The 27908-nt window shown below is 37.9% G+C and overlaps 1 protein-coding gene and 1 pseudogene across 6 annotated transcripts in view; both read left to right on the top strand.

The window, feature by feature from the left end:
• The window catches only part of TENM1 (teneurin transmembrane protein 1), a 995735-nt gene that overhangs the window by 941410 nt on the left and 26417 nt on the right, over positions 1–27908 (top strand). For all 6 annotated transcript variants that reach the window (XM_036227172.1, XM_036227175.1, XM_036227174.1 and 3 more), the window contains 2 exons: positions 13428–13600; positions 14789–15024. In XM_036227172.1, the coding sequence (XP_036083065.1) occupies positions 13428–13600; positions 14789–15024 (409 nt within the window). The remainder of the gene's footprint in view (positions 1–13427; positions 13601–14788; positions 15025–27908) is intronic.
• Positions 11345–11463, top strand: LOC118608263 (annotated as a pseudogene).

Below are 27908 nucleotides of genomic sequence, written 5' to 3'. Positions count from 1 at the left end.
ATTTTAACTATGTTGATTCTTCCAATCCAAGAACACAGAATATCTTTCCATTTCTTTGTATCTTCGATTTCTTTCAATAGGGTCTTTTAGTTTTCATTATATAGGTCCTTCACTTGTTTCGTTAAATTTACTCTAGGTATTTTATTCTTTTAGTTGCATTGCAAATGAAATTATTTTTTCCACTTCTTTTTCTGACACTTCATTATTAGAGTATAGGAACCCTATGGGGTCTTAAACATTGATTTTGTATCGAGAAATTTTACTGTATTTGCTTATTGTTTCTAGTAGTGTTCTTGTGGAGTCTTTAGATTTTTTATATAGAGAATCATGTCATCTGCAGATAGTAACAGTTTGACTTCTTCGTTTCCTATTTAGATGCCCTTTATATCTTTCTCTTGTCTGATTTCACTGGCTATGACTCCAAAGTTATCTTGAATAAGAGTGGTGATAGTGAACAGACTTGCCTTGTTCCTGATCTTAGAGGGAAGGTTTTTAGTTTTTCACCATTAAGTATAATGTTGGTTGAAGGTTTGTCATAGATGGCCTTTATTATGGTAAGGTACTTTCCTTCTATTATGATTTTGTTAAAAGTTTTAATCATAAATAAATGCTGTATCTTGTCGAAGGCTTTTTCTGCATCTCTTGATATGATCATGTGAATCTTATTTTCTAATTTGTTTATGCAGTATATCACATTAATTGATTTGCATGTGATGAACCATCCCTGCCCCTGGGATCAAGCCCATGTGATCATGGTGTATAATCTTTTTAATATGTTGCTGTATTTGGTTTGCTTCTATCTTATTTAGGATTTTTGCATCTGTGTTCATGATAGATATTGGTCTGTTGTTTTCTTTTTCTGTGTTATCTTTTCCAGGTTGTGGTGTCAAAGTAATATTGACCTCATAAAATGAGTTGGGAAGTATTGCCTCCTCTTCGAATTTTTGGAAGAGTTTGAGGAGAATAGGTATTATATCTTCTTTGAATGTTTGGTAGAATTCACTGGTGAAACAATCTGGTCCTGGACTTTTACTTTTTGGTAGGTTTTTGATGATTGTTTCAATTTCCCTACTGCTGATCAGTCTATTTCGGTTTTCCAGTTCTTCTTGAATCAATCTAAGAAGGTTGTATTTTTCTAAGTACTGGTCCATTTCTTCTAGGTTATTAAATTTGGTATTGTATACTTTTTAATAATATTCTTGTATGATTACTTGTTTTTCTGCGTTGTAGGTTATGTTTCCCCCTCTTTCATTCCTGATTTTGTTTGTATCCTTTCTCTTTTTTCTTTAGTGAGTCTAGCCTTCTAAAGAACCTTCTCAAAAAACCAGCTCTTTGTTTCAGTTATGTTTTTCTATTGGTTTTTCGTTTGTTTGTTTGTTTTCAATTTCATTTATTTCTGATCTAATTTTAATTATTTCTTTCCTTCTGCAGACTTTTGGTTTTATTTTTTTCTTCCTTTTCTAGTTTTTTAAGATGAAGCTTTAGGCTGTTTATTTGGGCTCATTCTTGTTTTTTGAGCTAAGCCTGTAATGATATTAACTTTCCCCATATGACCACTTTTGCCATGTCTCAAAAGTTTTGATATGTTGTACTATCATTACCATTCATTTTATGTATCTCTTGATCTCTCTTTTTATTTCTTCCCTGACCCAGTTATTCTTCAGTAGCCTGTTGTTTAATCTCCACATATTTGTTGATTTTTCTGCTTTCTTTCTGTAGTTTTGATCTCTAGTTTCAAAGCATTATGATCAGAGAATATGGTTGGTATGATTTCAACACACTTATATTTGTTGAGGCTATCTCTGTGTCCCAGTATGTGGTTGATTTTTGAGAATGTTTCATGTGCACTAGAGAATAAAGTATAAGCAGCTGTTTTGAGATGGACAACTCTGTGATGTCAATTATGTCCAGTTTGTTTAATGTGTCATGTAAGGATTTTGTTTCCTTATTGATTTTCTGTTTGGATGATCTGTCCATATCCGACAGTGTTTTACTTAGGTCACTACTACAATAGAGTTTGGGTCTGTTTCCCCCTTTAGTTCTGTAGCAATTGCTTTACATATTTTGGGGCTCCCTGATTGAGAGCATAGATATTAATAAGTGCTATGTCTTCTTGGTGCATGATTCCCTTTATCATTATGAAGTGTCCCTCAGTATCTTTCTTTACAATTTTTATTTTGAAGTTTATTTCATCCAATATTAGTACTGCTACTCTCTCTTTTCTCTGAATGCCATTTGCTTGAAATATCATTTTCCACCCTTTCACTTGGAGTCTACATTTGTCTTTGGAGCTGAGATGTGTTTCCTGGAGGCAGCATATGGTATGCTTTTGGTTTTTGATCCATTCTGCAACTCTGTGTTTTTTTTATTGATGAGTTAAGTCCATTTACATTTAGGGTGATAATCGAAATATGAGGTCTTCTTATAGCCATTTTATCTTTTGCTTTCTGATAGCTCAGTGTTTCCATTTCTTTGTTGTCCTTGTGCTTCTCTTTTCTTTATTTCAGTTGATTTTTGTAGGTTTTGCCCCTGGCCCTTCTTGTTTTATGTTATATACAACTGTTCTAAATCTTTGGCGTGTGGTTACTATTACGAATATGTAAAGGATAGTTATATATAGATATCATCGCCCATTTTCTTCTGTGCGTGCCTTATCTCCTTTCTTATTTGAGAATTTAGATCTTTGAATCTTTCCCTTTTCAGTCATTGTCATCTCAATTTGTCCCTATGTATGCTGAAAGTTCATTATTATCTTGCTATGACAGTTCTCTTATTATTATTTAAGCTTGTATAGCCCTGTTCTTAGTAATGATTGTACTACTCCTCTGCTTCTATTTTCCTGATAATCACTTTACTCCTAATTATGTATTTTTTTGTGTTTTGGTATTTTGTTTTCACTGAACTGACTCTTTTTCAGTATTTCTTGTAGTACAGTCCTCATAGTGGAGACTTCCCTCAATTTTTGTATGTCTGTTAAAGGTATAAATTTCTCCATCTAAAGGAGAGTTTAGATGGATACATTATTCTAGGCCGGTAGTTCCTTTCACTTAATAGTTGAAATATTTGATTCCATTCCTTTCTGGCTTGCAAGGTTTGTGCTGAGAAGTGTGATGATAATCTAAAGAGTTCCTTTATAAGTTACCGTTTTCTTCTCTCTGGTTGCCCTGAGACTTCTGTGTTTGTTGTTGATTTTTGATAACTTTAATACAATGTGTCTTGGGGCAGGCCTTTTTGGGTTGAGATAATTAGATGTTCTGTTGACTTCTTGAATTCTACCCTCCTGCTCATTCCTTAGATTTGGGAAATTCTCATCCACTATTTGTTTGAAAATGCTTTCTAGTCTCTGCTCCTTTTCCTTGCTTTTGATAATGCCCATTATTCTTATGTTTCCTTTCCTGATAGTATCAGCTACTTCTCGCATTTCTCTTTCATTATTTTTCATTCTTCCGTTTCTGTCTTCTTCCTTCTGATTTATTTCTAGATTTCTGTCTTAAAAATCACTGATCCTTTCCTCCATTTGGCCGACTCTATTTCCCAAACTTGCTATCATTTTTTAGCTCTCGCAGTGTGTTCTTTTCTGGAAGTTCTAGTTGGTTCTTTTTGAGGGTTTCAATCTCCTTGCTCTTCTCATCTAGTTGTTTTTTCAATTCCTGAAATTGTTTCTTTGAGTTGTTTTGCATCTCATTGAGTTTTTTCAGAAGTAGCATCCTGAATTCTCTGTCATTTAAGTTGCATATTTCTATGTCTGTAAGCTTATTTTCTGGAGATTTTTCTCTTTCTTTCTGAGCTGCCTTGTCACCTTCTTTGTTCATGGCATTTAATGGACTATTTCTTCTCCTAGGCATTAATGGAAATGTATTCTACTGATTTTTCAGAAAGAAGATTTATTATACAAAATTCTCTCTTTAGCCTGTTGCAAAGAAGGCACTTCTCTTTTGGTTTCAAGTAGGTGACATCTAAGCCTCTTGAATCCCTGCTTTATATAAAGTCTTAATAATGCTTTTTAAATTTTCTTGTAGATATTTAATGATGCTTGCTACCTTCAGTTTCAGTCCCTGTCAGTGTCAGCGACAGTCTTGGCAGCATTTGCTCAGATTCCCCTGGGGTTCTCCGCAGTTTTTGGCCTCAGAGGATATGGAGGGAGTTGCCCTCTGGATTCATGGTTGGGGGCTGTTGCTCAGCCTTGATTTTGCAACCATAGCCAGCAAAAATCAACTGTTATTACTCCGTGATCCTGTCCCATTTTTCCACCCTGATTATTGAGCCCTGCAGCTTTCCCAGGCAGAGCTGTTCAGAGAACTTACCACTCTTTCTCCCCTCCTCTTTCTCCTGCAGGGAGCTCTGGCAGCTGTGAGAAGCAGCTTCTTTATTATTCTCAGTCCACTGCCCAACACCTGGGGTTCTGACCTGTGGTAGCTCTTATGCACAGATCCCATGCCCAGTCATACTGGTGTGAAGTTTAGGTGTTTTTTGTTGAGTTTTAGATATTCAGCTTGTTGTTGTTTCAAGGGGAGAGATCTGGGAACATCTTTCACTCCGCCACATTTCCAACGATTTTCCAAAGTTTTTGACCTAAGCAACTGCATGTTGTACTTTCTTTTTACCAAGTTGGGAGGATTATGCAAAAATATATTATACCAGGTGAATAATCAGGAGTTCAGTTTTGGATATAATCAGTTTGGTTAGACTTCCGAGTGAATATATCAAGTACATGATTGGATATATAAGTCTGGAATTGAGTGGAAAAGCTGGAAATTTGAAACTGGGAGATCCAAATTTGATACTCACCAGTGCTTAGATTGTATTTAAAGCCATGGGATGAGATGAATCTGAGATCTCCATGGAAGTGCGTGTAGACAAGGAAGAAAAGAGATCTGACTGAACCTGGAGAAATCTAATGTTTAGAGTTGAGAATATGAAAAGGAACCAGCGAAAGAACTTAGAAGGAAAATCCAGTGAAGTAGGAAGAAAACCAGGAAAGTGGGATGTCCCAGAAGGCAAGTAAAACAAGAAGGAGTGACCAGCTGCATCAAATACTCTTGATAAGTCAAGTAAGATAAATACCAAGAATTGACCAGTCTACTGCTATGGAGATCATTGTTGACCTTGAGAAGAACAGGTGCTGTGGTGCGGTTGGAAACAAAAGCATGAACAAGCACGTTTAAGAGAGCAGACAAACACATATTCATAGCAGTGCTATTCATAATAGCCAACAAGTGTAAAGTACCCAAGTCCATCAAGTCATGACTAGACAAACAAAATGGGGTATATCTAGATTATGAAATATTATTCATCTGTAAGAAACAATGAAGTTCTGACTCATGTTACAACATGGATGAACCTCAGAAACAGTATGCTAAATGAAAGAAGCCAGACACAAAAAGACAAATATTCTCTAGTTCCATTTATATGAAATGTTCAGAAAAGGCAAATTCATAGGGGCAGAAAGTAGATTAATGGTTGCCAAGGGCTAGGGAGAGGAATGAATGGAAAATGACTGCTTATGAGTATGGGATGTATTTTGGGGGTGATTGAAATGTTCTAGAAGTGGTAGCGTTGGTTGCACACATTGTAAATGTACCGAGAGCCAGTAAATTATATACTTCAAAATGGTGACTTTTATAGTATATGAATTGTATCTTTAAAATGATAATTAAAAAAAAGAGTAACTGGGAAGAGAGAGATTAGAGACAGAGAGTAAATAATTCTTCTGAGAATCTTTGCTGTAAAGGGGAGCAAAGGAATTAGAACTGGAGGAAGAATGTAGTAAACATGAGTTTTTTGAAATGAAAAAAATAACAGTATATTTGTATGCCTATGAAAATAATCCAGTACAGAGGGGAAAATTGATGATGCCAAAAAGAGAAGAGATTGTTGTAGTCATATCAGGTTATGTGCCTGGTTCCCACTGGTGGTATTTTGATGCATTGTGTGACAAGCAAGACACTTATGGTGAGTGGAGCCCAGGCCTCTTACCAGGACCTGACTAGCAGTGAGTGAAAAGATATCAACTAACATCATTGTTGCTAAATAATCAATCTGGATCCACTAGCAGATGAGAAACACAGGCATTTACATGGGGGTAATCATGGAATTTTATGACCACAAAAATATTACAAGTCATTTTACAAATGAGCAAACTGAGACCCAGACTAGGGACGTAATTGTCCATTCTCATTGCTGTTTGGCTGAGTCTTGAACCGGGTCTTTTAGCTTCTAATCCAGTGCTCTTTCCACTACTAATCCACTGCCTTCTAGAAAAAGGAGAACAATTTGGGATTACAAGAGTTACCATAGGAAGTCTAGGAGGCTTTATTTCCCTTCTAATAGAAGGAAAAGAGGAGTATGATAGCACCATAAGATAGAAAGGGAGTCTGTGCATTGATTTCTTCCTTCTTTCATCTTCCTAACTCCAGCCAGGAATATGCTAAAACCCTCTTGACCAAACAGTGTCTGTGCAGAGAAGTTTCCTCTTCCTCCCAAAGCAACCCATTCTGGTGCTGAACAGGAATCCTCCATAAAACATTGTCCTTGTCCCTTCTTACCTGCACATAGAGAAATGAGCAATTTCCAAATTACATAATATAATTAACTCTTCCTACAGACTATTCTGTACAAAATCTGACTTCTTTCACTTATCCTCAATGCATTAGCCATCTGTGAACACTCCTTTGAGTTTTTCCTTGTCTTTTTGAAGTTGGGGGATCAAAGAATGGGACCTACTATTCTAGTCAGGGTCAGGGCCATGCTGACATAGTAGAAGGTGGCGTTGCCACAGACACCAGACCCTCCTAAAAGAACTTGAGCATTTCTCTGAGATGAGCAGGAGGCTGCCTTCTGTGGCCAAAGGGGACAATGGTTTGCCAAGGTAGAAATAGAATTTCTGTTCTGAGATGAGAGACAGAAAAGGAGAACAGAAACAGAAGCAAAATTTGGCAGAATGCAGGGCTGCTGTGGAGAGGTAGTTAAGCCAATAATCCATTCAACTTTATGTGATCTGCAGCAGTGGAGAGGAGAAATGACACAGATGACCCTGAACACTAGATAATCCACATGGTATTATAAAATGCATCTTGTACAGTTATAGAATGTGGGCTTGTATTGCACGGTGTGATGTTTCAATAGTTTATTGGTTTTCATAATTCCATTTGACTTGGACCAGGATCAAAATCACACACCTCAAGTATTAGTACTTGATACTTGACTGCTCCTAAATGCCCTGAGTGTCAGGGGAAAAGCAGATCATAGAGAAATGGCTAGCAAGGAGGTGACCATCAAGGCAGGAATACTGGCTGAATGAGGCAGGTGTTCTGGCCCAAGAGGCTGGTGGGATCCTAATTGCAATAACCCTGCCATAGCTGAGGTCTGAGGTGGGGGTCCAGCTATTCACTTATCCTAAATGCATTAGCCATCTGTGAACACTCCTTTGAGTGTTATATAGACTGAGGCTGCAGCCTCCCAACAATCTTCCTGCTCTATAGCTTCCCTTCCAAGATTAACTGCTACCGAAGTACTGCTTGAATCATACTGTTCTCCTTCTTTGTCTATGAAGCTGCAAGAAGAGACAGGATGTAGTTCCCTTGTAAAGCTCCTATTCTACTAAACTAAAAGGGTCCCAGATTGAGGCCAAAATGTCAGTTGTGTCACTACTGAGGGTCTGGGTTGAGCTGACAGTTTCTCAGGCCCTTTCCCTTTGTGAGATGCCCTTTGCTCCAAATGAGATGGCTCATTTACATAATCTCTTAATCCCTGGCCTTCAGAGTTTTCTGTTTTTGAATTTCTTCAGCATATCCCCTGGGGTCTCTCCAAAAACTCTATTCACTGACAACTTGGAAAGGCCCTCATAATAGTACTGGGTTCCTTCTAGACTGTTTTACAAATGGTCAGTTTTATGGAAGATGGCTAGTGAAGGATTCTCTCTCTTCCCTGATAAGATTAGAAAGGGGTGGAGGTGGGGGCGGGGGGGGTGGGGATAGGTAAACAAGCTATGTCTCTGGGTGAGATATTTACATGAGTCCCATGCAGAACTAGTTATATGAACAAATAGTCCAAACATCAAAAAGTTTCCAATGTTTTCTAGGATCTCAAAGCAGGGAGGGAGCTGAGGCACTGTGTGGTCCAGCCCCTTGTCTCCAGGCAGGCAAAGGATTTCAATTAAGCAAGATGAACACAAAATGGCCAACTGCTCCTTCCGGTCTCTAGAGACAGACTCAACATCTTTGTCAAGTCATCTCTCCTTGTGCTTTATGTCCTTAATAAGGATCAAGATTGGACAGACAGAATTGTCGTGGATCATACTGGGGAGAACTGCTATAGAGACAAAGAATGGACAAAAGGAAGAGAAACTGTTGATGAAAAAGGCTTTCAGAGACTGTTAGGAAAGATTAGCTGAGCTGTACAGGACATCTGTGTAAATTGAGCGTGGCCTCCCAACACCACCATAGATAATTCTGTCTATTCTCTATCCACACTGACTCTCCCATATCCACCTCATCCTCTCCATTTCCACTAGCAGCCTCCAATTTCACTCGTTCAACAAGCATATGTAGTGTGAATCTACTCTGTGCTAGATACTGAGAATACAGAGTTGAACGAGACACTGTGCTCATTCTCTAAAGATTTGAGAGTTTACAACCTAGTAAGGAAGATAAGTCTCAATAACGGGCAATTGTGATATATTTAACAAAGGCAAGAAGCTACCACCTTCTCTTATATAGACTGAGGCTGCAGCCTCCCAACAGTCTTCCTGCTCCATAGCTTCCCTTCCAAGATTTACTGCTACCAAAGCACTGCTTGAATCATACTGTTCTCCTCTGAATAGTTTTCTATCCCTCTCTATTGTCCGTTGACTACCTGCTTTTCTCCAGAGCCTAGGACCCCAGTTCCCCCATGCTCTGATTCCAAAGTGCCTCTCCAGCCTTATCTCCCACTCCTCTCCCAGGGAAACCTTGTACTCCTGCAACCCGGTCCCTTCCATGGATATCCCATCCGCCTGTGTGGTTTGCTTCATGCCATTGCCTCTGAAATGCCTTCCTGCCCTCCCCAATCTCTACCTAACAAAGGATTAATCTCTATTTCTCTTTCACAACTCAGATACCACTTCTTTCTCTTCCTTCTCCTCTTCTGTTCAGCTCAGCTCCTTGCTTACAGAATTACATGGTAATATTCTGGCATTAGAGTGATTCATCTGCATATCTTATCTGTCCCACTAGACTTTAAATTTCATTCAAGACTGATATTTATTGAATGAGGGGCAAATGAAGGGCATTATGAACTTGGAGCTGAATCATAGGATGCCAAATGAAGTTATTGGTGAGGAAAGAGGACACAGTATATCTGAAAGAATGCTTATTAGGTTGTTCAGGTTTCTGACACAAAAGGGTAAAGAGGGTCTGTTTTCTTTAAAAAATAAATTTTCCTTCTGTAATCGTCAATATTTTCTTGAAAGCAAAGGTAGAGGAGCTTCTAGTTTTTACTCTGTATGGTTTAGCTCTAGCTAGCTAGGGAAAGGACATGCTACTCCTTATGAAAAAAAATATGAGACCCAATATATTTTTCATAATGAATAAATATCATTTCCCCAACTAAACTATATGCTCCTCAAGCACAAGAATGATTTCTAAATTTCCTTTACAGATGTTTCCTTTGCTTCACAGGGACATGTGTATGCCCCTTTACAGAGTAGAACTCTGTAAAATCAGGTCAGGAAAGAACAATTTGATAGCAAATCCCACTTTTGATGCCTATAAAGGCCACAGTCATTGCCTGATGGTGCAATTCACCAGCCAGAATTTTCAGGTCTGGTTAAGCAAGTGCTACTCCTAACCTGGGAGGAGGAGGATGTTTATACCATCCTGTGGCATGAGGGCATCAGATGCAGCATATTGGCTTGTACTCTCCACACCAAAAAGTGCAGGCATAAGAGGGAAAAACATAGCAAAAGAGAATTTGATTGAGCTTGTTTCTTTGACATTCCATCTAAAAACATACATTCCCCTGTGATGGAGGAAAAACGAAACTCGAGCAAACCATAGAGAATCAAAAGGCCCCTTTATTTCTTATCTACTTTTAAGCAATCTTCCCAAAGTTGTGTGATATGCCTGTCATTATTCATTTGGAAAGAACCCCACAGAAGAGAGGTGGGCCTGTGCGTTTCAACCGAGGGCATTATAAATGAGTACATGATAGACACCACACTGCAGATACCACCAAATGTAATTGCTTTGACTGCTACTAGCAGAATTGGGGTTCATGAGGGTGTTGAAGGTGGAATGCTTTGGGTTTGGGGGGATTTCCTTCAGTTTTTTGCAATATAATTGAAATACAGTGTTGTATAAGTTTGTATACAGCATTTTTTATATATATTGCAAAATGATTACCATGATAAGTTTAGTTAACATCCATCATTTCAAACAGATATAAAAAAAGAGAAAAAAAATGTTATTTTTCCTTCTAATGAGAACTTTTTAGGATCTACACTCTTGGAGACTTTCACGTACACCACATAGCAGGGATAACTATTGCCATCATGTTATTCATTATATCCCCAGAAGTTATAACTGAAAATTTGTACCTTTTGACCACCTTCATCCAACCACCCATCCCCAGCCCCCATCTCTGGTAACAACAACTCTGATCTCTTTTTCTATGAGTTTGGTGCGTGCAGGTTTTTGTTTGGTTTGGTTTGGTTTGGTTTTAGATTCCACATTTTAGTGAGATTATATAGTATTTGTGTTTCTCTGTCTGACTTAGTTCACTTAGATAATGCCCTCAAGGTAGAGTGCTTTGTTAATGACAGAGTAAAAATCAAATGTGTATTTTTAAATGTGCCTAACTAGCCACAGAAAGGAAATCAGGCAATATAATTTTCTAGCTACACAGAGACTAGGCGGGACTGTGGGAAATTCTACCTGATCTCCACACCATTGCCTCCCTCACCAGAGAAAGAATAGGCAGCAGCCTCCCAGCTGGATCCAGGTAATTACAGTTTTATTCAGGATTGTTTAGCTTTTTTTTCCAAATGTATTCCTGTCAATTAGAGGAGTGGGGATGAGGACAAGATATATAGTAACATGTTTGTACTCTTGGGAATAGTTTTAAAATCTATAATCTCAGACAAAGAGCGCCAGTGACTGAGCATAAAATGTTTGGTGTTGGGGGTAGGGGTGGGTAGGAAACCAGATTTATCCACAGGCCACTACTAAGGTTCTTTGAAATGTCTGGCCCTTATACCTTTGCTCATAGGTGTTTCAGTTGGCATCCAGCCTTTTCGTCTTGCCCTGAGGAGTGGATCCAACCACCGTCCTCACCTTTAAAATAAATCTCACTTTAAAACAAGGGGCTGAGTTACAGCCATGCCACCCTGAACACGCCCAATCTCTTCCGATATTGGAAGCTAAGCAGGTTTGGGCCTGGTTAGTACTTGGATGGGAGACCACCTAGGAATACCAGGTGCTATAGGCTTTAAAATATATATAAAAATAAAAATTAAAAAATAAAAAAACAAGGGGCTGAGTGACTGACTGGGAAAGGAGGAAATATGCCCAAGCTACAAAGACCATGGGGGAACCTGCATGCATAGCACCTTAAGCTAGATTTCCTGGAAAAATCATTAAGAGTAACCTGGCTAAAGGTTGGGGAAACCCCTTAGGAATCAGGAAAGGGTCACCAGAAGTTCTGGCAATGAATGCGAAAGAGTGGAATTACCTGTGTAACCCAGGCTGTGGGGCCACAGTCTTCCTCATGAGGCAGGCCTATAGCGGCTTTTTTCTATCTGCTGCCTATAAACTCCTCCTTGCAGGGTAAATCAGCTTGGTACTTTGGGAGAATCAAAACTGAGTGTTATTTTCCTCTGCTGGAAGAAAGACCAGGCAGACAAAGTTCGGCTGTACTAGGCATTCAAGCCTTTCCGTGCCCCTTTCTCATCAGGGGTCTGCTTCTTGCAGCCACAGAGCCTCAGAGCAGGCACTGGGCAAACAGGCTGAGCAGGCTAGAGGATTTTGCCATTAACCTTAGGCACAAGCAGCACCTTTTGGCTTTTCCTTGATAATGAGGCCTTAGCTATATAAGAATATCACACCAACAGCCATTATGACTGAAATCCATTTAAACAAAGGGCACACCGAATTAAACAATTAGGACTTGGCATAACTATGATGTCAAATGACCTATTCGATTTTTTTAAATTTGTATAAGTCTATTTTAATTGCTAATGTGTGTGTGCACGCATACACATACTCGTGTACACGCAGAACTGAAGTTGAGGCAGCACTGCATATAGTTTCAAGTTCAGTTCTTCAAGTCCAGGCCCTTTCTCTGAACCTACCAAAAGCTAGTCTGAGCAACTATACAGGCTGTATTCTTTAAAACCTAGTAGATTAATACTGAATCACTGTACCATTTTGCATAATTGTTGAGGGAGGAGTTAGCAGAGTCAGACTCCACCATTGGCTGTATCCTGTTAACTTGGGTTAAAGAATATAATTGGTTAACATTTTAAAAGCAAATAAAAGTGCTTAAATATTTTGTAATTTGCAGCTTGAAAGAAAAACAGTGATGGGTTTCCAAGTGCATGTCTTTACTTTTAATGAAGTGTTTATTTTTCATGGTTCTATTGGCAATAAAAGAACAGCTCCACATCAAAAGCCTTCAGGGAAGCAGTTTTCATTTAGAGGACAGTGAGATTGCCAATAATTCTGATGGTATTTTTTTTAAGTAAACTCACTCGACTGTATTTCTAGATATAAGTTATTGCCTGTTATCTCAGGTAATTATTTTTCATTGTTTCTTACCCATATAAGCAAATTATAACACATTATGTACTATACTCTAAAAAGATTTTTAAAAATGAAGTGACACTGAGATCAGGGGGCTGCAGAATGTTTGAATGAACATTATCTTCTGTGCTTGTTCATTTTGTTGGAAGAATGATTCATTCATTTCAAATTTGGCAACTTGAACAGTAGCAAATATAATTTTTCTATCACATTGCAAAATCAGTTTATTGCCCTTCCCAGGATTTCAGCATTCATTTGCACCTGTTTCCTTTGCCAATAGCACCCTCTTCTGGGTTCTGTCATCCATCGCATCTAATAAAATAGACCCAAATTGCAAATGGAGGCCTCCCAGCAACATTGCACACAGCAGGACACCATTCATAAATCAGTTTACGCCCTAGTGACTCACTACTAGATTTTTTTTTCTGTAAAACAGCACTGCTCAAGGAAGTCATCAAGAATTCAGAAGCTGCAAAAAATACCTTTGTTTGATTAATCATCTCTCTTAATTTTTTCTTTGTATTGAACAAGGTTAATAATACTTCTTATCGCTCAAAGTTAAACTGCATTAGCTGCCAAGTGATTTTTATTTTCAAAGGCCTGTTATCACTGCCAATAGGCTTCAAAGTTGGCATTGGTTCCATTCCTCAGGTATGACTCCGAGGGACATCTGACCAATGCAACATTTCCCACTGGAGATGTCAGCAGCTTCCACAGTGACCTGGAGAAGCTGACAAAAGTAGAGCTAGATACTTCCAACAGTGAAAATGTCCTCATGTCAACCAACTTGACAGCAACTAGTACCATATATATTTTAAAACAAGGTAAGAATATTTCCAACTTCGCCTGACTATATTTGCTCTGAACTTCTACCATCCAATCTCTGTACACCATTAATAAATAGAATTCACTTCTGGCTGAGAAGATGCCTTCTTATTAGTTTTTGGCTATGAAGGCTGAAACCCAGGCAAAATCACCCCTTTCACAAGTTCACATAGCAACCTTGAGCTACATCTCTGTGGGAGTCACTAGGTTACATCCCTGCCAAATCTTCTCTTCAATCAAGTCATTTCTGAGCACCCAGCTGTGTGTAAAGCTCTTTTAGGTTCTGAAAAGGTTAGAGCAAAGAAATGGAGTCTGTGCTCCATCTAAGATTAGAAAGCAAGATTCATGCTGACATGGGTGAATCAAACGGGTAAATTAGGATACACACTGAGCAAGAATATAAGTGAAATGAGATAATTAAAGGCTCATTCTGTTCAAATAAAGCAAAGTAAGAAAGAACAGAAGATAAAAAGAAAGAAGGGAGGGTGGGGAGAAGGGAAGGAAAGAAGAATGGAATAAAGAAGGGAGGAAGGAAGGAAAGAAGGAAGGAAGGAAGGAAGGAAGGAAGGAAGGAAGGAAGGAAGGAAGGAAGGAAGGAAGTAGGGAGGTTGGACTTGGAAGGAATGTCTTGGAAGCTAAAAAGGAAGTGGACACACATAAATTGTTTTCTCTTTACCTAGTCATTAAGGACTCATTCTGTTTTTAGGTTGTGGGGCCAGACACAGAACTGTCCAACATTCAGATCCGCCTTAAAAGAATTGGTGGCAAACTTTGTCGGTGTTACTATTTTGTTGAATACAGCAATTGTGCTGGTGTCCTCAGGCAGTAAAGATGCCTCGTTGAACTTGATACTCTTTTCATACTAGCTCCCACCATACCAAAGTGAAGAGGACAATCCACCAAGTCAAAAAGGGAGTTAATAAAGAAAGAAAAAAACACCCTGCAGTATTAGACAGGAGTCTTTTATCCAAGAAACAAGATACCCCAACTATGAAAATAACAAAACCCAAATGGACGGAGGGCATGCCTGCTCTCAGAGTAGTTTTCTAGTTCAGAAGGCAGTTGGGTCCACAACACCCCACCTGCTCGCCCTTTCCCAAACTTGCCTCCTAACTCTCAACTTGTCTCTTTTCTGCTTACTGTGCTTCCCTTTCTCCCCTCTCTTTCTCCTTTGCTTCTGTCTACAGAAAATATCCAAAGTACCTATCGGGTGAGTCCAGATGGCTCCCTACATGTCACTTTTGCCAGCGGGATGGAGCTCAGCCTCAGCTCAGAGCCCCACATCCTAGCCGGGGCGGTCAATCCAACCCTGGGCAAGTGTAACATCTCACTGCCTGGAGAGCACAATGTAAACCTCATTGAGTGGAGGCAGCGGAGGGAACAAAACAAAGGCAACATTTCAGCTTTTGAAAGGAGACTGAGGGTAAGGCTTGACCTTATACAAGACATAGAACTTTTGTTGTATGTTTCCAAACTGCAGAGAATTTCTAATCTGACATCCCATTTGTCCAAAACTTTTCTAGGTGACTGTCTAGCTTATATGATATACTAAATCAAGAGGGGGTGCTAATGATGGATAATGGTTCAAGATCCTTAAATGAACAGTCTAATAGGAGCTTCCTTTGTCCTTAGCCTGCTGAATTACTCTAATAATAGCAATTTCAAACACCAAGGTTTGTGTAGAGAAAGGTCTTTAGTCAGGAAGCCCTCTAGAATTTTTCATGGCATACCCTGGAGGTAGTTATCAGGTCAACCTGGTTGATCCAAGTTCCTGCTTTTGGGTAGTTTATACTTCATTTGGAAAGACCAGGCAGGCACACACTGAAGGATGAGAGACATAAGGTGACATTCGGACAAAGACAAGATAAAAGAAAAAGTCAATGAGTTATATCATTGCCATGGATACATATGAAGGGCCAGAGGGCTATAAAGCTAATACTGAGATTGAGCTACTGGTGCTCAGAGAGAGTTGCCTGGGGAAAATTAAAGATTTGGGAGTATTCGAATCCTTACCAAGCACAGTTCACCACAGTTAACCAGGTATTTCTCAGTCCAAATTGCCTTTCTGCAGTGCACAAGGCCTACTACCCATGTTAAGATGATGTGACCAGCTTTCCAAATATAGTAACATTCATTATCAGCCCCAGAGCAACTGCCAGCCTCAAGGAAATAATCAGTCATTATTGAGACCAGGTCTGCTTTGAGCACCTGTGTAATGCCCGGGATATCTGGAATGCTTGCATTTTCTTCACTCAGAGAAAAAAAATTCACTCAGAGTAAAAATGTGGTAACCTTTAAGGTGTGGAAATGCAACAATAAACAACCACCCAAATTCAGTGTGAAGTAGCCAAACCAGTCCCATGGCTTGATATAAACAAACTTATCTATGACAATGCTTGCTTTTCAATCACTTCCATTGGTGACACTAAGACATAGATTTCAGTGGATGTTTTTCATAACAGCCACTAAAGTTGTCTAGATGCACAAGTTAATTTGTATGATTTGTTCCATTTACCAGTTTCTAACAGAATATTTACCAGATACACAACTGAAGTGAGAAGTGAAACCAGTCCAAATAGATTTGTCTGGTGGATACCAATTAGGGTTTCTATCAGAGTCCTAGAAATGACATCTCCTGGGTAGAACTCTGGAGTGGGGAGTTAGAAATATGCAACTTAAATGACAGAGACTTCAGGAAGGTACTTCTGAAAAAATTAAGTGAGTTCCAAAATGGACCATATCAAAAATTTCAAGAATTAAAAAAAAAACGACTAGATGAGCAAAGAAAGGAGATAGAACCCTCAAAAAGAACACAGAAGATCTTTTGGAGATAAAAAAACACTGGAAGAGTTGAAAAATGAAATAGCAAGCTTGGAAAACAGAGTCAACCAAGTAAAGGAAAGGATCAGTGATATCAAAGACAGAAATCCAGAAATAAATCAGGAAAAAAGAGAGAAACTATAGAATAAAATAAAATGAAAGAGAAATTCAAAAACTAGCTGATACCATCAGGAGAAGAAACATAAGAATAATGGGCATTATCGAAGGCGAAGAAAAGGAGCAGGGACTAGAAAGCATTTTCGAACAAATAGTGGATGAGAATTTCCCAAATCTAAGGAATGAGCGGGAATTTGGAATTCAAGAAGTTAACAGAACGCTCAATTATCTCAACCCAAAAAGGCCTTCACCAAGACACATTGTATTAAAGTTATCAAAAATCAATGACAAAGATAGAATTCTCAAGGAAGCCTGGGAGAAGAAAATGGTAACTTATAAAAGAAAACCCATTAGATTATCCTCAGGCTTCTCAATGGAAACCTTACAAGCCAGAAAGGAATGGAATCAAACCATTAAGTGGAAGGCACTACCAGCCTAGAATAATGTATCTAGTTAAGTTCTCCTTTAGATATGAAGGAGAAATAAGACTTTTCCAGACATACAAAAACTAAGAAAATTCTGAGGCATGCACTACAGGAAATATTGAAAGGTGTCAGTTCACCAAAAGCAAGTGACCAAAAAAAAATACACAATAAGTAGTAAAGTGACTATCAGGCATATAGAAGCAGAGGAGTGCAAGCTTTACTAAAAACAAGGAATTATAAGCTTAAATAATGAGAAGAGAATTGTTATGACAGTAATGAACATTCAGCATCCATAGGGACAAAATGAGATACAAATGTCTAAAAAAGGGGAGATTCAAAGATCCAAATTTGCAAAGGGGAATGGAGATAAGGCAGGCACAGAAGAAAATGGATGACTATATATATATGTGTGTGTGTGTGTGTGTATATATATATATATATATATATATATATATCCTTTTCATATTCATAATGGTAACCACAAACCAAAGATTAAGAACCAAAGTACATAACATAAAACAAGAAGAACCAGAGGGAAAACTCCAAAAACCAACTGAAATTAAAAAAAAACAGAAACACAAGGACAAGAAAGCAATGGAAACACTGAGCTACCAGAAAGCAAAAGATAAAATGGCTATAAGAAGACCTCATATTTCAATAATTACCCTAAATGTAAATGGACTAATATTATCAATAAAAAGTCACAGAGTTGCAGAATGATTTGAAAACCAAAAGCCAACCATATACTGTCTCCAGGACATACATCTCAGCTCCAAAGACAAATATAGACTCAAAGTGAAAGTGTGGAAAATGATATTTCAAGCAAATAGCTTTCGAGAAAAGCTAGAGTAGCAGTACTAATATCAGAAGAAATAGACTTTGAAATAAAAAAGGTAAAGAAAGATACCGAGGAACACTTCATAATGATAAAGGGAATCATGCACCAAGAAGACATAGCACTTATTAATATCTATGCTACCAATCAGGGAGCCCCAAAATGTGTAAAGTAAATACTAACATAACTAAAGGGAGAAACAGACCAAAACACTATTGTAGTAGGGAACCTAAATACTCCATGGCCAGATATGGACAGATGATCCAAACAGAAAATCAATAAGGAAATAACATCCTTAAATGACACATTAGACCAACTGTACATAATTGATGTATACAGAGCTTTCCATTCCAAAACAGCTGCTTATGCATTCTTCTCTAGTGTACATGGAACATTCTCAAGAATCAACCACATACAGGGAAACAGAGACAGCCTCAACAAATATAAGAGGGTTGAAATCATACCAACCATATTCTTTGATCTGAATGCTTTGAAACTAGAGATTAACTGCAAAAAGAAAGCAGGAAGAACCACAAATATATAGAGATTAAACAACAGGCTACTGAAGAATAACTGGGTCAGGAAAGAAAAAAAGAGATCAACAAATACATAGAAATGAATGATAATGATAGTAAAACATATCAAAACTTTTGGGACATAGCAAAAGTGGTCATTAGAGGAAAGTTCATGTCATTACAGGCCTATCTCCAAAAACAAGAATGAGCCCAAATAAACAACTTAAGACTTCATCTTAAAACTTAGAAAAGAAAGCACAAATGAAGCCTAAATTCAGGAGGAGGAGAGAAATAATCAAAATTAAAGCAGAAATAAATGAAATTGAAAACAAAAAAAATCAATAGAAAAAATAAATGCACCAAAGAGTGGGTTCTTTGAGAAGGTAAATAAAATGGACAAACCTCTGGCTAGAGTCACTAAAGAAAAAAGAAAAAGAACACAAATAAACAAAATCAGGGATGAAAGAGGGTAAATTGTGACTGATAGAGCAGAAATACAATGGATCATACAAGAATGCTATGAAAAAGTATATAGAAATATACAATCTTCAAAGTCTGAATCAAGAAGAACTGGAAAAGTACTTAGAAATATACAATTTTCAAAGTCTGAATCAAGAAGGACTGGAAAACCTAAAAAAACTGATCAGCAGTATGGAAATCAAAACAATCATCAAAAACCTACCAAAAAGTAAAAGTCCAGGACCAGATGGCTTCAACAGTGAATTCTACCAAACATTCAAAGAAGATTTAATACCTATTCTCCTCAAACTCTTCCAAAAAAATCGAAGAGGAGGCAATACTTCCCAATTCATTTTATGAGGCCAATATAACTCTGACACCAAAACCTGGTAAAGATAACACAAAAAACGAAAACAATGGACCAATATTTCTCATGAATGCAGATGCAAAAATCCTAAATAAGATGCTCGTGAACAGAGTATAGCAACATATTATAAAGATTATACACCACGATCCAATTGACTTCATCCCAAGGGCACAGGGATGGTTCAACATACACAAATCATTAATGTGATACATGACATAAACAAATTAAAAAATAAGAATTATATGATCATATCAATAGAATCAGAAAAATACTTCAATAAGATACAGCATCCATTGATCAAAACACTTAACAAAATCAGTATAGAAGTAAATCACCTTAACATAATAAAGGCCATCCATGACAAACCCTCAGCCAACATTATCCTTAATGGTGAAAAACTAAAAACCTTCCCTCTAAGATCAGGAAAACTATCACCACTCTTATTCAATATAGCATTGGAAGTCCTAGTAAATGCAATCGGACAAAAGAAAGCTATAAAATGCATCTGAACGGGAAAGGAAGAAGTCAGACAGTCACTATTTGTGGATGACATGATTCTCTATATAGAAAACCCTAAAGATTCCACAAGAACACTACTAGAAACAATAAGCAAATACAGTAAAGTCTCTGGATACAAAATCAACTTTCAAAAATCCATAGCTTTCCTATACTCTAATAATGAAGTGTTAGAAAAAGAAGTGGAAAAAATAATTCCTTTTGCAATTGCAACTAAAAAAATTAAAAACCTAGGAAAAAATTTAACAAAACAAGTGAAGGACATATGTAATGAAAACTATAAGACCTTATTAAAAGAAGTCAAAGAATATACAAAAAAATGAAAAGATATTCTGTGTTCTTGGATTGGAAGAATCAGCATAGATAAAATCACCATATTATCTAAAGCATTATACAGACTTAATGCAATCCTCATCAAAATCCTATCGGCAATTTTTAAAAGAAATAGAATCAAAAATTATCAGATTTGTATAGAAACATAAAAGACCTCAAATCACCAAAGCCTTCCTGAGAAAAAAGAATGAGGCTGGAGGCATCACTCTGCTCAACTTCAAATTATACTACAAAGCAACAGTAATCAAAATGGCATAGTATTGGCAGCAAAACAGGCACACGGACCAGTGGAAAAGAATTAAGAGTCCAGAAGTAAACCCACATTTATATGGGGAAATAAATTTTGACCAAAAAGCCAAAAACATACAGTGGAGATGGGAAAGCTTCTTCAAAATGGTGCTGGGAAAACTGGAAGGCCGCCTGCAAAAGAATGAAACTAGACTGTTGTCTATCACCACACACCAAAATTAACTCAAAATGGAAAAGGACCTGAATATAAGACCTGAAACAATAAAATGTATAGAAGAAAACATAGGAAATAAACTCAAGGATCTTGGACTTAAAGAAGATTTAATGAATTTGACCTCAAAAGCAAGGGAAGTGAAAGCTAAAATAAATATATGGGACTACATCAAACCAAAAACTTCTGCTCAGCAAAAGAAATCCTCAACAAGGTAAAGAATCAAACATTCGAATGAAAAAATATATTTGCAAAGAACACCTCCAATAAAGGCCTAATATCTAAAATGTATAAAGAACTCATACAACTCAATAACAACAAAAAAACAAATGTTCCAATCAAAAAATGGGAAGAGGACCTGAACAGACACTTCTCCCTAGAGGACATACATATGGCCAACAAACATATGAAAAGATGCTCAACATTGCTAGCTATTAGGGAAATGCAAATCAAAACCACAATGTGATACCATCTCACACCTGTTAGAATAGCTATAATCGACATGACAAGTTATAACAAATGTTGGAGAGGATGCAGAAAGGAACCCTCATATACTGCTGGTGGGACTGCAAATTGGTACAGCCACGATGGAAAACAGCATGGAGTTTCCTCATAAAACTAAGAATTGATCTACCATATGATCCTGCAATCCCTCTACTGGGTATTTACTCCAAAGACTTGAAAACCCATATCCGAAAAGATATTTGCACACTGATGTTAATAGCAACATTATTCACAGTGACCAAGACATGAAGCAACTGAAGTGTCCTACGATAGATGATTGGCTACAGAAGCAGTGGAACATATATACAATGGAATATTACTTAACCTTAAGAAGAGATGATATACTGCTATTTGAGACAACATGGATGGTCCTCGAGATAGTCATGCTAAGCGAAATAAGCCAGACTGATAAAGCTGAAAATCACATGATATCAGTTATATGTGGGATATAAATGTAAAAGCAAGAAATGAACAGGAAAAACAGAGACTCATGGACATGGACTATAGGCTAGTGGTTACCAGAGAACTATAGACTAGTGGTTACTAGTGAGGTTGGGGAGGAGGGGGAAGGTAGACGAGGTAAAGGGGGTCAAATATAGGGTTTAGGGGGATGGTGAAGTGGGTAAATGGGATCAAGTATAAGGTAGCTGAAGGAAACTGGACTTTGGGTGGTAAACACACAATAAAATATATAGATATCAAATGATAATGTACATCTGAAAATTATAAAAATGTTACCCCAGTAAACTTTAAAAATATTTAATTTTTTTTAAAAAAGTGTTCAACCTCACTAGTAATCAAATAAATGCAAATTTAAATAAAAGCGTATGTTACCATAGTAACATACCATTTTCCCTCTCTCATAATGTGAAAAGTTTACCAACAATGGTAATACTCAATGCTGATAAAGATGGAATTGGATGGACCCTCCCACTGCTAGTTTATGGTAGCATAAATCTTTACAATCATTGTGCACTATAAAGTAACATCTCTAATTTCACAGGAGTCTTTAATATGTTCTTGACTTTTGACCCAGTAATTTCAGTTATAGAATTCTATACTAAGGAAATATTTATTTACAAAAATGTTCAACAAAATGAGATATGAAAGAAAAATTGAAAACAAATACTCTAATTTCCAACAATAGGAGAAAGGATAAATTAACCTTTATCATGTAGGAAGATATTATGCAACCTTTAAAGTCCAGATTTTAAGAATATTTAATAACACGAGGAATGCTAAAGATAAAACATTAGCTGAAAAAAGGAGGCCATAAAACTTAACCTACAATCCTAGTTGTTGTCTTCTTTAAATGTATGGGCCCAGATTATGCCAAAATAAAGTAAGATGAATGGAATGAAACGCAGCAAACTATTAGCAGTGATTCACATTGGAGTGTGGAATTACAGGTAATTAATTCTTTTCTTTGTATATTTCTATATTTTCCAAATTTTCTGCAATAGAAATGTCATTCTTATAATCTTGGGGTAGGGAAGGTTTCTTTTTTTTTAAGTTACTTAAAAAAGTTATTTTAAAAAACAAAGTGCACAAGATTACTGAGCAAGGGCAGACCAAAGTCTAAAATGAGAATGTTGGCTTTGCAGTCATCCAGGCCACTAAGATAAAAATTATTTCTATATCTCACTTTTGTGTAGAATTAAACAAAAACAAAAACAAAACCCTGAACTTATAGATACAGAGGACAATTTGGGGAGTGCCAGATGGGAGGGAAGGGGGATGGGCCAAAGGCCGAATGGGTGAAGATGGTCAAATGGTACAAACTTCCAGTTATAAATAAGTCCTTAGAATTTAATATACAGTGTGGTGAATATAGTTAGTAATACTGTACAGTACATTTGAAAGTTGCTGAGAGAACAGATCTTTAAGGTTCTCATCACAAGAAAAAAAAGTAATTATGTGTGGTAAAAGATATTAACTAGACTTATTGTGCTGATCATTTCAAAATACGTACAAATATTGATTCATTATGTTCTACACTTGAAACTAATATAACATTATATATCAATTATACCTCAATTTAAAAGTTAAAAAAAAACTCTTTCTGAATTAGAATTTGAAAATAGATTCTTGAAACCCTTAGAGGTTTTATGTTTGAGTTTCCGAACCTCCTTGAGATTTTATTAAAAATGATCATGTATGTGCTTATGGGCATTTTTCTGAGGACACAGTGCATAGCTTTCAGATATTTAAAGGAATCTTTGGCCATACAAATGAGTTTAATGAATAGGTAGTGAATTGGTATAATCTGACTATTATTAATGTAGCCTAACCCTAATGTTGGTTTTTCCCCATACCTCATTAACCAGATATTTAACATTCTGTTTGGACTCTTGTTGATAATTTCCATAGATATGAATCTAGTACACCAAGCTACAATCACCTTGGAATTTGACACATGGGCTCATTCAAAAACCTAACTAAGATGAGAAAAATAATCATTATATTCTAAAAATAATAATTACTGACCACGTCGAAATGACAACTAAACTATAGAATAGCCATTATTTAGAAATGCTTGAAGTCTAGCTGAACAGAAAAGTCCTACAACTAAGTACACAGAGAATAAGCCACCTTGAGAATAGTAAGAAGAGCAGAGATGCCAAACAGTCTGGTCCCATACCTGCATGTGGCAGTTAAGGATCAGGAGAGTTGTCTTGGCTGCAGAGGTCCCCCCAGCCCGACACCGGGCTCCCCAGCCGAGGTTCCAGTGCCAGGAAGAGAAGTCTTCACAACTTGTGGCTGTGAAATCCAGCGGAGGTTGTGGCTGAATGAGACGGAGGGTGACTGGAGTCCCAGGCATTCCTCTTAAAGGGCACATGCGTGGACTTACTCACGGATAGACTCACTGGCTCTGAGTTCCAACACTGGGGCAGCAGTTTGAAAGGCACCAGGGATATATGGGGAAGCACTTAATTGTCTGGCTTCATGACCGTGGCTGGAGGGATGGCTTTCTCCCAGACAGAAGTGCTGACAGGATCCATTGTTTTTTTTACTGAGCCTTTTCTCCTCTCAGTGTGCAGACCACATCAGGTAGCCACCACATCTGAGTCTCCATCAGCCTGAGTCTCCATCAACCAGCTAACACTGGTTGCCTCACCCTGGGGATTCCCTGAGACTATGCTTCCTAACTGGCAGGCCCATCCAAGTCACTTCCAGTAGCATTTCCATGCAAAACAGCCTGTCTTGACTCATGCTGAGGACTTTCTTAAAATCTCTCAAAGGTCCACAAAACCCAAACAAGCAGCATCTGGCCTTGATATGTCCTGTACTTCTTGTAGAGCAGCAGCCAGTCTGTTCGTGGTTTAGCCTCTCGAGGTACCTCCAAGCCCAGTGTGGGTAGTGGCAATTTGCGGATTCCTTGGTGGCTAATGCCACATGGCTCCAGTCAGGGCACAGGCTACAGTTGAACTTGGCCTGTGGTAAGACCCTCCCAAGAGGCCCCTGTACCAGCATGCTCTGCGGTGAGCTTCAGACCAACCAGAGCACCACCGGAGGCCACATTCTAAGAGGACACATACAAAGGGAAGACTGGACAGGCACCAGAGCTAATCCTGCTCTGTAGGGTCAGCCCCTATACAGTAGTCACTGTAGTGACTATAGTCACTGGCCAGTTCTCAAAAACAATCAACCCAAGGGTCATTCCCTCCCATTGACGTGCAAACAGCAACCAAGGCTCAATTACAACAGGAGGGCACACACAATCCATACAAATGACACACCTGAAGCACCTGACTCAGGTGATCAGGAAGATTGCACCACTAGACCCCATGGGACACATACTACATAAGGACACTCTATTAAAACTGGGAGACATAGCAACCCTACCTAATACATAGAAACAAACACAAGTAAGCAACAAAAATGTAGAGACAAAGAAACATGTCCCAAATGAAAAAATAGAACAAAGCTCCAAAAAAATAACTGAACAAAATGGAGAAAAGCAATCTACCAGATGCAGAGTTCAAAACACTGGTTATAAGGATGCTCGATGAACCTAGGGGAAGAAAAGATGAACTCAGTGAGAACTTTAACAAGAGATAGAAAACATAAAAAAGAACCAGTCAGAAATGAAGACGACAATAACTGAAATGAAGAATAATACATTAGAGACACTCAACAGTAGATTAAAAGAAGCAGGGGACCGAATCAGCCATTTGGAAGATAAAATAGCAGAGAACACTCAATCAGAACAACAACAAGAAAAAATAATCCAAAAAAATAAGAATAGTTTAAGGAGTCTCTGGGACAACATCAAGCATACTAACATTTGTATCATAAGGGTACCATGAGAAAAGAGAACAAGGAACTGGAAACTTTTTTGAAGAAATAATGCTGGAAAACTTCCCTAAACTACTGAAGGAAATCGACATATAAACCCAGGAAATTCAGAGTCCCAAAGAAGATGAACCCAAACAGGCCTACACCAAAACATGTCATTAAAATGCCAAAGGCTAAAGACAAAGAGAAAATTCTAAAAGCAGCAAGAGAAAATCAGTAAACTATAAGGGAGCTCCCATAAGACTGTCAGCTGATTTATCAACAGAAACTTGGCAGGCCAGAAGGGATTGGCATGAAATATTCAAAGTGATGAAAAGCAGGAACCTACAACTAAGATTAGTCTACCCAGCAAAGCTATCATTTAGAATAGAAGGACAGATAAAGAGGTTCCCAGACAAGGAAAAGCAGAAGGAGTTCATTACCACTAGATTATTATTACAAGAAATGTTAAAGAAATTTCTTTTTTTTGGCTTTATTGAAATATAATAGACAAATAGTTGCTTGTATTTATATTGTACAATTCAATGAGTTTTTTCAATTACAGTTGGCACACAATAATATAATAATTTCAGTTGTACAGCATAGTGATTAGAGATCTATATAACTCACAAAGTGATCAGCCCACTAAATCTAGTACCTCTCTTCCCCTATACATAATTATTACAACACTGTTAACTATTTTCCTTATGCTACACTCTATATCGCCATGACTATTTTGTAACTATTCATCTATACTTCTTAATCCATTTGCCCTTTTTAGCTCCTCCCTCTTCTCATCATGTAGCTCTCAAAATATGCTCTGTATCTATGAGTTTATTTCCATTTTTGTTGTTTATTTTGTTCTTCAGATTCCACATGTATGTGAAATCATAAGATATTTATCTTTCTCTATCTAACTTATTTTATTCACTGCAATACCCTCTTGGTCCATGAAGGCAATATTTTTTTCCATCCCCTTCCTTTTAGTCTGTGTGTGTCTTTTAATCTGAAGTGAGTCTCTTGTAGCCAGCATATGTAGGGGCTTTGTTTCTTATCCATTCAACCACTCTGTCTTTGGTTTGGACACTTAATTCTTTTCCATTTGAGGTCCTTGTTGATAGGAATGTTGTTATTACCAATCTTCTTTCATGTTTTCTATATATTTTTTTTTCATAAAGAAGTCCCTCCAATATTTCCTGTAATACTGGCTTGATCAACTCTAAATGATAGTTTTGCTGGATAAAGTACTCTTGGTTGTAGATCTTGGATTTTCATCACATTGAACATTTTGTGCCAAGCCCTTCTGTCCAGCAAATTTTCTTTTGAGAAATCAGCTGCCAGTCTTATGGATGCTCCCTTGTAGTTAATTAACTACTTTTCTCTTGCTGCTTTTAAGATTCTCTCTTTGTCTTTAACTTTTGGCTTTTAATTATGATGTATCCTGGTGTGGGCCTCTGTGAGACCATCTTTTTTGGGACTCTCCGAGTTTCCTCTGGTTGTATGTCTACTTCATTCACTAGGTTAGGGAAGTTTTCCATCATTATTTCTTCAAATAGCTCTTCAATGTCTTGTTTTCTCAGGTACCCCAATGACATGGATATCTTTACATTTAATTATGCCCCACAAGCTCCTTAACTTATTATTATAGGCTTGGCCTCTTTTTTTTCTTGCCATTCTAATTGAGTGTCCTTGGCTTCCTCATCCTCTATATCGGTAGTTCATTCCTCTTTTTTATCTACTCTGTTGATTCCCTCTAATATACTCTTCATTTCAGATAATGTGTTATTCATTTCTCACTGGTTCCTTTTTATAATTTCCATTTCCATTTTTATGCTTTTTATCTCTTTGTTAAAGTTCTCTCTGAGTTCATCTATACTTCCCTTAGGTTCATTGAGTATCTTTATAACCAATGTGTTAAACTCTGCATCTGTTAGGTTGCTTGATTCCATTATTCCTGGATCTCTGGTCTGTTCTCTCATATGGTTTCCACTTCTTTGTCTTCCCATTTTGGCTGCCTTTATGAGTCTGTTTCTATGTACTGAGCAAAGCTCTTAAGTCTCCCAATGTTATTAGCATGGCTTTGTGTAGTAGGTGTCCAGAAGCACAGTCCTGAGAGGGGTTCAGCTACAGGTCAAGTTTAGCCCCAGCCTGTGTCCCTCCAGGATCACCTGTTAAGATTCAGCAAGCAATCCACAGGTGCCGTGTTTATGGTTGCCTCAAGAGGCCATGCCAGAAACTGAGGTCAGCTGCCACCAGTGTGAGTCTTGGAGCTGGCTCAACAAGAAGCAACAGACTCACCAAGGACACAACTGGATGTATCTTGGGTGAGGCTCCCAGTTGGGGGAGGCAGAGTTTCAGGGAATCCTGTGAGCGGAGCAACCTCTGTTATCCAATTTGATCGTGTCTAAGCTGTGGCGGCTCTGCGTTCACACACTGGGAGCAGAGAGGGCTTAACAGAGGAGCAATGGATATCACTAGCACTTCTGCCCAGGAGAAAGCTTCACCTCCCGCCCTCACTCCAACAACTCAGTTTCCCCTTGGAAGTCCCTAGTGACCCCCGAGCAGCCAACCAGGCACTTGTGCTCAAAGCAAGTTGGTGCTCAAAGCAAGCAGGTCTGTTACTGTGAAAGTCCACTCACAGACACAGCCCCTTTAAGAGGCGTTTGTAGTTGACAGCT

The sequence above is a fragment of the Rousettus aegyptiacus genome, unplaced genomic scaffold (assembly GCF_014176215.1).
Source record: "Rousettus aegyptiacus isolate mRouAeg1 unplaced genomic scaffold, mRouAeg1.p scaffold_m13_p_9, whole genome shotgun sequence".
Classification (NCBI taxonomy): domain Eukaryota; kingdom Metazoa; phylum Chordata; class Mammalia; order Chiroptera; family Pteropodidae; genus Rousettus; species Rousettus aegyptiacus.
This window is presented reverse-complemented; position numbering and strand designations above follow the sequence as displayed.